At 42.4% G+C, this 11,818-nt stretch overlaps 1 protein-coding gene across 1 annotated transcript in view; it reads left to right on the top strand.

Moving 5' to 3' along the window:
• The first annotated feature begins 2,597 nt into the window (after positions 1-2,597).
• The window catches only part of CENPE (centromere protein E), an 86,051-nt gene continuing 76,830 nt past the window's right edge, over positions 2,598-11,818 (top strand). Inside the window, exons 1-6 of the mRNA XM_018558978.1 lie at positions 2,598-2,656; positions 6,682-6,767; positions 7,500-7,589; positions 7,676-7,794; positions 8,254-8,373; positions 11,054-11,135. Of these exons, the coding sequence (XP_018414480.1) occupies positions 2,598-2,656; positions 6,682-6,767; positions 7,500-7,589; positions 7,676-7,794; positions 8,254-8,373; positions 11,054-11,135 (556 nt within the window). The remainder of the gene's footprint in view (positions 2,657-6,681; positions 6,768-7,499; positions 7,590-7,675; positions 7,795-8,253; positions 8,374-11,053; positions 11,136-11,818) is intronic.

Below are 11,818 nucleotides of genomic sequence, written 5' to 3'. Positions count from 1 at the left end.
GAGCGCGAGGAGAGAGAGAAGAGACAGACAGAGGAGAGAGAGAGAGACAGGGGAAAGAGCAAGCAGAGAGAGCACGAGGAGAGAGAGAGAAGAGACGGCCAGAAGAGAGAGAGACAGGGGAAAGAGCAAGGAGAGAGAGCGCGAGGAGAGAGAGAGATAAGAGACGGCCAGAAGAGAGAGAGGGGAAAGAGCAAGGAGAGAGAGCGTGAGGAGAGAGCGAGAAGAGACGGCCAGAAGAGAGAGAGGCAGGGGAGAGAGCAAGGAGAGAGAGCGCGAGGAGAGAGAGAGAAGAGACGGCCAGAAAAGAGTGAGAGAGACAGGGGCAAGAGCAAGGAGAGAGAGCGCGAGGAGAGAGACAGAAGGCCAGAAGAGAGAGAGACAGGGGAAAGAGCAAGGAGAGAGAAGAGACAGCCAAGAGAGAGACAGGGGAGAGCGCAAGGAGAGAGAGTGCGAGGAGAGAGAGAGAGCAGGGAAAGAGAGACAGAAGAGAGCAAGGAAAGAGAGCACGAGGAGAGAGAGAAAAGAGACAGCTAGAGGAGAGAAAGAGACAGGGGAGAGAGCAAGGAGAGGGAGAGAAGAGACAGCCAAGAGAGAGAGACACAGGAGAGAGCGTGCGAGGAAAGGGAGAGAGAAGAGACAGCCAGAGGAGAGAGTGAGAGACAGGGGAGAGAGCAAGGAGAGAGAGCGCGAGGAGAGAAAGAGAAGAAAAAGCCGGAGGAGAGAGTGAGGGACAGGGGAGAGAGGAAGGAGAGAGAGCGTGAGGAGAGAAAGAGAAGAAACAGCCAGAGGAGAGAGAGAGACAGGGGAGAGAGAGAGCAGGGAAAGGGAGACAGGGGAGAGAGCAAGGAGAGAGAGTGTGAGGAGAAAGAAGAGACAACCAGAGGAGAGAGAGAGAGAGAGACAGGGGACAGAGCATGGAGAGAGAGCGCAAGAGAGAGAGGCAGTAGTCCCAGTAAGGATTTTAATGTGCTTGTTTTTTAAATGCAGGTGTTCTTTGGTTGGTAGATCTCATTGAGCTCGTAATTTGAAAATTAGATCTCCAGACAAAAAATTGAGGGATACAGGATTACACAATAGGAGTGTTCAGAAGATTTTTCACCAATGTGTATTGGTTTGTGTCTGCTGTGCAGTCCCCTGCTGAGCGACGTGGTCCTATCCACACTACTGTCTGTTATAATGAAACAGGTGGATGGAACCACAGCACTCAGCAGGGAACTAGACATCCAAACCGTCAGATACAGACCGTTCTTCGGCAGCCAAGTGTGACGGTGCAGGCAGCAAGACAAGAAAGGCATAAAAGCTTACTTTTCCAGGCAGCATTTTTGTTACATTTTACTTTAGATGGTTTGTTGTACATGTCATGGCAGCCAATAGACTAAAGCCAGCTGCAATATCAGTTGTGAGTGTTTTCTGGTAGAGGTGTTTTAGACAGTTGTAAAACCACCCAGTCACTTCTATGGCTGTCTTTAGTGTGCACTCCACCAGTCAGTTCCCTTGTGGTTCCCCCACTTCCCCTGGGAATCAGGACCACAAACAAAAACCTTCAGATGGCCTAGCGGGAAGAGATCAAGAACACCCATACTACCGTCTCCTATGATTCTACAGTTCCCCATTAGAAAATAATATACAATATTGGAATAATGGGGGGTGTGGTTGAGTAATTTTCAACCCAAAAATTCAGATTATGACATGTGCGGCAACAATGACAAATTTGGTTTGGCAGCAAATGTGTTCAAGTATATCTACAATGCTAACAATGAGCTTCTCGTTTGCACTCTGCCAGTCAGTGAACTATGCCAATGAATGGGTTTTGTTATATCTGTTCCTTATTTCTGTTGACCCTGCCAGAAATCCAGTACAAATCTCAACCAGTAATGTCAACCTCGCCCAGTTCATCTCTGTAGACTACAGAACGCCTCTCCCATGTTATGAAGCTGAGGAGGTGGGGAGGCGTTCTGTAGTCTTGTTGTAGGGTCACAACTTTGCTTCTCTATAGATATAGCTGTGAAAATAGAAAAGTAATGCACACACAACGTCTAAGGACTGGTTAACCTAAATATATTTGTATTACATACATATTTATGTCTCCTAGAAGAGAAAGACATGGATGGAAATATTAGTGAAATGTGTTAACCAAAAAAAACAAAAAAACAATTTGCAATACACTGTACAATGCGAACGGCGTCAGTGCAGTTACAGCACACAACACTGATCTAAAAGGATCAGCGCTCTCAAACATTTTGTCCCTCGCAGAACTCCTTACGCTAGAAACCAGGCGATACCATTTTTATACCAAACGGCGAAAACAATAGTTTGCTCTCCTAGTAAAAAAAGAAAAACAAAAAACGATCCGTTAAGTCTAAGGGAATTAAATATTATTATTTTTTTTAGCAGAATACTATATACCGGGTGACTTTACCTCTCCAAAGCCCGTCTTTTTTTGGCTGGCAAATGGTTCCTTCCGGCAGGCTGGGAGAGCGTGGTGACGTCACACGCAAATGAACCACTCACGGACGAAGAGAGGGAAATTCAAATCGAGTCATCTGGCAGCCGCCCGCAGTTGACACAGAAGAGGAGGAAGAAAAGAAGGCAGGGAGATGGCGGCCGAGGAAGACGCGGTGAAAGTCTGTTTAAGGGTTCGCCCGACTATACAGAGGTAATAATGACAGCGCAGTATTATAGGGGGACTATTATTGCGTGCTATTTTCACATTGTGTGACCTCAAGGCACCATAGTGTCTGCTTATTGCTCAGCGATGTCTATAAGACTGATGGCTATACCGGGTACAAGACAAGGTCCTTTACTTCTCACACACCAGAAGAGCGCAAGCCCCCCCCCCTTAATAAACTTGGCTACCTAGATACATTTCTAACTAATAGTTAGTAGTTCTTATCTGCCTCCTCCTTGCATGTTTTCCCAGGCTCTTTGTCCCATGTCAGAAATCTACACCGCAATTTAAAAAAAAGTCTCTGACAGAACTCTGGGCAAAACTTTTCTTAACCCTGGCAGTGGGGCAACCCCTTACTGCAAGGTTTAAAGGAGAACTATGGGGTAAGTGTTCGAGATCGAGAAGTGAGCGATTGACGGTATGTGTTCGCACACTTCCCGATATATTGAACCGGCGTGTGACAGTTTTAAGGCCGTGACACACTGCAGGCGAAGTGGCGCGCTGCCTTTGCGAGCAGTGTGTCATGTCACTTTCTTCTCGGCACCTCAGCTGGCGAGAGCTCGCAGAGCTGAGCGTGCCGAGATGAACAATTTCAACTTCAGCCAATTGGCTCGCGCGTATAAACCGGCGCGACGGGATGCGACAGCTGGCAGGTTGTTACAGACGAGCCGATTGGCTGAAGGTGCTGTCACTCATCTGACTGCACTCAGCTCACACACTGCACGCAAAGCTCCGTGCCGGAGAGCTTTGCTTCGCTCTGCACGGCTTCGCGTGCAGTGTGTCACGGCCTTCATTGTCACACGTCGGCTCGAACTATGAAGTGAGTGAAAATCACTCACCTCAAAGTTCTCCTTTTTTAAGTGCTTGTTTTTGTCTAGCTGCTAAAATAATAAGGTTATACTCACCCGAAACTCTGAGCCAACTGTCACAGTACTCCCTTGTTCCCCTCTCCTTTGTTGAAGCATTGGAATAATCCGCAGCCTCTACACATCTATACGCAGTGTATAAAATGTGATTTATGGGACCTTAGACCAGGTAAATAAAAGGTTTGCACAGAGTTCTTTAACATGCAATTTTGTATCGTTCAAGAAAAAAAACCTCCATCCTATTCCTTCTTTTTTGTTGCTTTGGTCCAAAACGATCAATTTGACCCCAATTAACTATTAAAACAAACTTTTTTGAATGATATTCTACTGGAGTATGGCTAGGTTTAGTTTCTAAAGAGAGCCTGTCGCATCTCTAGCCAGCTTCTGTCAGCAGTAATAGAAGCCCACAGTTTCAGACACACTTGGAAGTGTCTGATTGCAGAGTGACCTGCTTTTTATGTTCCATTCATAAAATGCAGGCTGTGGTGTCCCTCTGAGTTCTCTCTGCTTAAAAGTGCATCTCAACCAAAGAACAAAAATGTGGCGGCAAAATATGCTTTTTTTTTTTGCAGTGGTAGATTGTAAGGAAATTTTCAGTTCACGATTTCTGACACGGTCCACAGATAAATACTAGAGGTGCACCGAAATGAGAATTTCAAAACCGAAATAAAAGTCAGGCCGAAACAAAAAATGTTTTTTTATTGTACATTTTTCAAATATTTTATTTTTTTATACACTTTTTTACATTTTTTTTTATTAATTTTTTTAAAATTAAATATTTTTATTTTTTACTTTTAGGGGCTTCGGGGAAATATTGGGGGTTTAAACAGACTCCTGATATTTCCCTTTAAAATAGAAAAAGAGATTGAGAACCGAGTCCTCAATCTTTTTCTGCACCCCCTGTTATCAATGAACAGGAATTCTCAATACTGAGTGCTCCTGTTCATTCATAACATGAGGGCATGGTGTGTTTACTATAACCACAATCATGAATGAACAGGAGGTGATGTAGATCACTTCCAATTCATTCATAATTGAGGATATAGTAACCATACCATGTTCTCAATTATTTACAAACACTCAGCGATCACTGAGTGTTTGTACCTTGCTCTCCATCCTTAATAGAAGTCACCAGCACTCGATGATTTGTGCAAGAAGTAAAGCACTTTGTTAAATCGTCACATGTGTCAAACAGCAAACGTTTCGGGGGCAACGCTGAGTCCCTTCGTGGGCGACCTAGTGTTTTGTTTTGGTGACTTCCATTATGGACTGTACCTGACACTGCGCCATCCGTGTTGTCACTTCAAACACCAACCTCTCATCCAAGGTCTGTATGCTATATGGAGTGCAGGTGATTTCGTATTATCGATTGCTCTCCATCCTGACACGCTGTCACAGGATGCTGGGCGAGCGGAGCACAGCGCTGGCTGTCTCTGCCGATCTGTGATAGGAGGCTGAGCGGTGTGGGAGGAGAGACGCTGGCCGCTCACAGCACTCTCCTCCCGCAGCGCTCGCCCACCTGTCACAGTTTCTCTCCTCCCCGCTGGGACACAGAGCAGCGCCCAGTGTGGAGGAGAGAATACACGAATGCGCCGCTGTATCGGCCAGAAAATGGCACTTTCGACATTATGCCAAAAGTGCAATTTTCTGTATATATCGGTGCATCACTAATAAATGCACCACTCATTCTTGAAATGTACATACACTAATGCTGCAGGGGAAAAATGTGTTATTGGAGGAAAGGCCAGACACATGACTTTGACAGATCAGATGACCAGGCTCTTTTTTTTATTTCAATGTATATTTGTAAAGCACATCACTGCGCTTTATAGATGTGCAACTTGTTTGTTTTATTGTTTTTTTAAGCAACATAAGTCCATCCCACTGCTTTATAACTGGGCCCCCTGTTGCCTCCATGTCTTTTGTCTCCTCATGCACCCCTAAGCCCATGTAAATGCGGCACAGATTGGCATTCTGGCCAGCCAGCAATCCTGCAGTGCCCGCCTCTGTTAGTAAATGGCTGAGCTCTGAGTCGGAATTAGAAGCAGCTATGACAGACTGAGCATTCATGGCTTTTGGGACATTCTAGAAGGTAGATAAGGGTAGATGCAGGGACTTCTTGGCACCTGCTTGGTGGTTTATTGGTTTGATGGAAAAAATATTAACCTAATAGAAATTTGGTGTGTGTGAAAGCATGTAATGCTGGTCTCCGAGCATGCAGAAACATTTGTCAAATTTTGCATATGCCGCAAATTCATTGCTGTTAAAGAACCAATACCCATGGTTTATTAATGCCTATGCCTGACTGCTGACCCTGTAGCTTCATACAATTTTTCCTATTGGTTTTGTGATCTCATTTGCCTGTGTGCAATGCAACATATTTTTGAGTATTTTGTTTAGCAGTCTTGGTTATTTGTTTAGCAATATTGGTTAGTGGATAACTGGTACTACCTTTTTTCAATATTTAGATGTTCTAGCTCTGACTCATAATCAATTATTTGCAGTAAGATACAATTTACATCTAAGAATGTTACTGTAGTGTGGGAAAAAAAGCTTGGGTATGTTTTCCAGAAAGCCCATCTTCCATAGAGTTGAATGGCATTGCATTCAAGTTACATGTATATTCATAGCCAAAAACATGGGTACTCCCTATATAAAGCAACAGTCACTCGTCTCCAATTTGCGTATAATTGCCTTTTTATAGTGCTTCCGCCCCCTTCATTACATAGTACATACCCTGTGCTTCCAGATATGGGAGCATCTTTCCAGGATGGCAGTGCTCAGGCTTGAACGTCCAGTCGCCAAGCTCAAACACACACTAAGGAGGTGGACTGCGTAAGCTCTGGTGAGCAGCTCTTACTGGGTTTGACTCCAAGCTCTGATGGAGTGGTGGTGGGCAGCGAAAGTTTGTTTTTAGTGAATTGAGGATGGGCATTCAAGTGTCATTTTTGCCTGAATGAGCATGCAATACGTCTTTTTAAGGGCACAAATCTCAATTTGATTTTTTTTTTTTCCTGTCTATAATTCAGTAATTTAAAAAAGTGCAGGAGTATTTTTTCCCCATTGTAATACTTTGTACTGACGAAAAATGCAGATTTAAAAATAAAAAGCCTAACTAACGGAATGCTGTTTCTTTCTAAACTCTAGAGAACAGGGGGATCAAGTGAATTTAATTTGGAAAGCTGAAAACTCTACTGTATCTCAGATTGATGGCACAAGATCTTTTCATTTTGGTAAGTTTTCGGCAGGTTTTTAATTGTTTAAGTAAAATAATGTTTTCTTAACCAAAGGGATGTAGCTTGGGTGTCGAGTGACTAGATAAAATCAGTGCCGATACCGAGTATAGCTATTCCTCACTTAATGACCTACCTGTTTAGCGACTGCTCGCACTTACGACCAGCTCTCCAACAGTACATGTGGGAACGTGGCTGCGGCATCTTGCATACAGTGCTGTGCTCTGTTCACCGCTACTATTCTCGGGTAAGTACTGTATTTAGATATACAGTACACTGTACAGTGCTGTACATCTCCAACAGTACTGTACTAGTACAGTAATGTATACAGTTCCTCACTTAACGACCAATTTGTTTAACAACCTAGTCGTAGGAACGGAACCCGGACGTTAAGTGAGGAATAGCTGTACTTGTACTCACCCAAATGCTCCTATACCTTTCCTCTGACCGGCAGTGCCACAAGGGAATATGGAGCCAGCTTCCCAGCCAATTGGGAAGCCGGAGGTGGATAATGACATGCCGCCCAGCTTCCTGATTGTCCGGGAAGCTGGCTCCATGCTAGCGGCAGTAGCGTTATTGGCGAGTACCGAAATATACATTTGGTTACTCGATACCGAAAAAACATTATTGGTGCATCCCTACTAGATGGGTTGACTGATGTGCATTCATGTTTATGTTCTCCTAAGCGAATGATAATATACTAACTTAGGAAGATTCTGTGCTCTTTTGTAGATCGTGTTTTTAATTCGCTTGAAACAACATCTCAAGTTTATCAAGAAGTAGCAGTTCCGATTATCCGCTCAGCTCTACATGGATATAATGGTGATTTTTTTATTTTTATGTAGTATAGAAAAGCCCAACTATGTTGTTGATCTGTGGATACTCAAGTCATATATGTTTTTTTGCAGGAACTATATTTGCTTATGGGCAGACTTCTTCAGGCAAAACATATACAATGATGGGAACTCCAAATACCCTGGGAATTATACCCCAAGCAGTTAAGGAAGTGTTTAGAATCATTCAGGAGGTATGTATCTTGGCAAAAGTTTGTGAATGTGATTTATATGTTTAGACACATTTTGAATTCTTTGCCAGCCATACAATGTCCCATATCTCAGACAGTTACCCATTATGTTATCTGAGAAAAGCTGGGAGTATGTAGACAAAATGTTCAAACTAATGTCATTTCTATATAACCCCCATTACTCTCGAGGATAATGAAGGTTAATTCTTTCTTTGCCATCTATATATTTGTATTTTTTATTGTCCTGGGTTAATGTTTTAAAGTATGGCTATATGTTTTAACATTTTATCTTTCTACTCTACTGTAATATAGTTCTCCCAATTTAAACTGCTATTACAAATGCATAGAATTGTTATTCATTTGTAGTATATGCAAATTTTATCTGAAAATTCTCTGTAATCTGAACATTTTATGGGAAAATACTGTTGTATATTCTATTATTGTTTGCATCTATCCTTTTAGATACCAAACAGAGAATTCTTATTACGAGTTTCATATATGGAAATCTATAATGAAACCGTCACAGACCTCCTGTGTGATAGCAGAAAAAAGAAGCCTTTGGAAGTCCGTGAGGATATTAATGTAAGTTAAATCTGGTTTATTTTCATCAGTTTCTTGGTAATTCTTTAAAGTGTTTGACTAGGCATTACCCCCAAACCTCGCTCTCCCCTTCCAGAGCATATCCCAGTATTAAGAAACAGCTTTTATTGCTCCCTGTGACATCCCTAGGTTTGTAAAAGGCTTGCAGTTCAGCTGCTGTGATCTCTGTTCCTATTTGTAATATTGTGCCTCTAACTAAATCTCTCAAAAGCTTTTTTTCCCCATGCACTGTATGGGCAGGGTCTTTGGGGGGCTAAGGCATTAACACTGTTTTGTTTAGTTTGGTAAAAAAAAAAAAACCAACGTAGGCGTGTGATGAGGGAATGAGAGGCATGTGGGATAGGCAGAATTATGTTGTCTAGCAGGCAGCTAATATTTCTTGGGTTTCAGTCCAAACAAAGTTTAGCGCACACTAGATTTCCGGCAGATCAGGGAATTTCTGTACTTGCAGATTCAGTAATTCAGTCGTTCACTGTTCATCCATACACACACTGCACCTCTTCTCCATCTTGCAGTGCTGCTCCTTGCTCCCTACCCCTTCTTACTATAATATGCTTGCTAGGGATGTCCCGATGCCACTTTTTCAGGCCCAAGTACAAGTACTTGCCGATACCAATTAACGATACTTTTCCTTAAAGGGACAGGTGACTAAATGATCCATAGTACAACTACATGTTCTGTACTATGGATCATGATTGAACCTATTAATGTTAGCAGCAGAGAATTGTAACTTTACTGTTGGAGTGTAGTGGAGGTGTGTGCTGTATATATGTACTACATATACATTACACATGTCCAGTACACTATAGCAATAGATTTACAGCCAGCCCTGTCCCAGCTTTCCTCACTCAGTTTCACTCCGATCCTTGTTGCCTCTCGTAGTCGTCGCTGGTCAGGATCGCTGCATCGCGTCTCGGTGCTCAGCGTGTGGGAGGCGCTCACAATTCTGCCCTGCTAACATGAATGGGTTAAATCATGATCTGCAGTACATATGTCCCGTACACTGCAGTAATAGAATTACAATTCTGCCCTGCTAACATGAATAGGTTAAATCATGATCAATAGTACATAATGGTACATAACATGTAGTTGTACTATGGATCATTTAACCCATTCATGTTAGCAGGGGATCATTGTAAATCTAATGCTGCAATGTACAGGACATTTGTGCTGAATATGTATATATATATATATAGATATACAATTCTGCACTGCTAACATGAATGGGTTAAATGATCATGGATCATTTAACCCATTCATATTAGCAGAGGATAATTGTAAATGTATTGTTGCAGTGCATGCTATATGTCATATATAGTACTTGTACATATAGAGTGCCTGCAACAATACATTTACAATTATACTCTGCTAACATGAATGGGTTAAATGATCCATAGTACAGGGCTACATATAGATCATTTAATCCATTCATGTTAGCAGAGTATAATTGTAAATGCACTGTATTAGCACTGTGTACTCTATATGTAGTACATATAGCGTATATACTGCAGAGAATACATTTACAATTAAACTCTCCCCCCCTTGCCCTCACTCACTGCCGGAGAGAGCAGCGACGAGTCAGCGCTGGTCCTGTGGGAGGAGCTCCAGGTGGGGTCCTAATTTAGCTGGCTCAGAGGTGCCGGCCAGCTAAATTAGAATCCCACCTGTAGCTCCTCCCACTGGACCAGCGCTGAATCGCCGCTGCTGGGTTGTTGTTTTTTTTCCTTACTTACCTCGCCGAGCGTCGTGTCACTGCTGCTCTGGTGGGTGGCGCTCCAAGCGGGGTCATCTGGCAGTTTCCGGCCACCTAAATTAGGACCCCGCCTGGAGCTCCGCCCACCGGAGCAGCAGTGACGCGACACCCGGCGAGGTAAGTAAGAAAAAGAAAAAAACATAGCGCAAGCTTCGGCGCTAGGCATCGGAGCATTTGTACAAGTACTTGTCAAAATGCCCTGTAACGGGCGCGATTCCGATTCTAGCATCGGTATCGGGACATCCCTAATGCTTGCCAATGTAAAAATGGGATACATTTAAGAACAATTTTTAGCATAACCTTGGCGCAAGTGCTTGATTACTCCTACGCACCATGGACAACTTTTAAAGTGATTTAGCGTGACCGGTGCAACACAGAAAATGTGTTTAATGACTGATTTGGCACACAGACAATATAAAAATTTACATATTACCCTTTCCATGTCCCTGTTGTCATTAGTCCTTTACTTTGCCGTATAATTATTTTCCCCAGATAGCAATTTACTGGTGCCAAAACTGGCTCACCAGTTTTGTCATCATTCACAAACCTCTTTCTTTGTATTGTGGCATGTTCAGCGTAAAACCCTTCATTATATTTGTCTACAGGTTTATTCTTGATGATTTATTCCTCCCAATTGCTTACATGTTCAAACTGTGACTTTTCATTAGTTTTTGTATAGGAGCAGCATTGTGAATGGTACTATCAATTTAAGACCTACAGTAAATGAGCCAGTGCATATATATCTATGTAGGCACAAAGTAACCAGATTTGTCATAGGCTGGCATATGCAGCAAAAAAGGGATGAGTGAAAAATCTTCCTTTTTTTTTTTTTTTTTTTTTTTTTTTTTATATTATCTGTTCAAACCGGCCTAAAAAGGTGGGTTATTTTTATTTTTTTCTTATTTACAGCGAAATGTGTATGTTGCTGGCCTGACTGAAGAACTTGTGATGTCTCCTGAACATGTCCTGCAATGGATCAAAAAGGGTGAAAGTAAGAAATGTATCTAACTTCTAGTACAAGAATTTTAATTGCTTGGAATCCAGCAATTGTCATTCAAATAATTCCTGAGCCATTTTAGATGCTTTCTATGGACTTGCTTTTCACTTTAATGCAAATCTATATCCAAAACTTTTCTTTAAGTTTTACCTAGAATGTGGAATGATTGGGACCCCTGTCAGGTTTTTTGTTTTTTTTTTGTTGGTCTGTGTCCTCCTTGGTGAGGGGAATTTTATCAATTTTGGAGCAGACAAAATCTGGAGCAGCTGTGCATGGCAACCAATCAGCTTCTGTCTTCAGTTTGTCTCGTTAAGATTTGAAAATTAAAGATAGAAACTGATTGGTTGCCATCCACAGCTGCTCGAGACTAAGTCTGCTCCGGTTTTCATTTCAAAGTTTTTATTAAATTTTAACAGCATATAGGGTACAAGACACAATCAGTACTGAAGTGCATATACAGCGGAGAAACATGGAGACGGTGGTCATTGTCGGATAGCTCACACTTGTGGGCTTATGGTCACCAGGTTGTCTGCTCCGGTTTTAATAAATTCCCTTCACTGTATTTTCTTCCTAGTAGCTGTTGCCACAGAGGAGCAAGGGAAATCCAAAATCTTGAGTTGACAGCCACCAGAAGAAGGAGAAATGTTATGAGTGAAATGTTTTTTTTCTGACCTCCC

This window comes from Nanorana parkeri, unplaced genomic scaffold (assembly GCF_000935625.1).
Source record: "Nanorana parkeri isolate BGI_ZX_2015 unplaced genomic scaffold, ASM93562v1 scaffold372, whole genome shotgun sequence".
NCBI lineage: Eukaryota > Metazoa > Chordata > Amphibia > Anura > Dicroglossidae > Nanorana > Nanorana parkeri.
The sequence above is the reverse complement of the archived record's forward strand: the minus strand, read 5'-3'. Positions and strand labels throughout refer to the sequence as shown.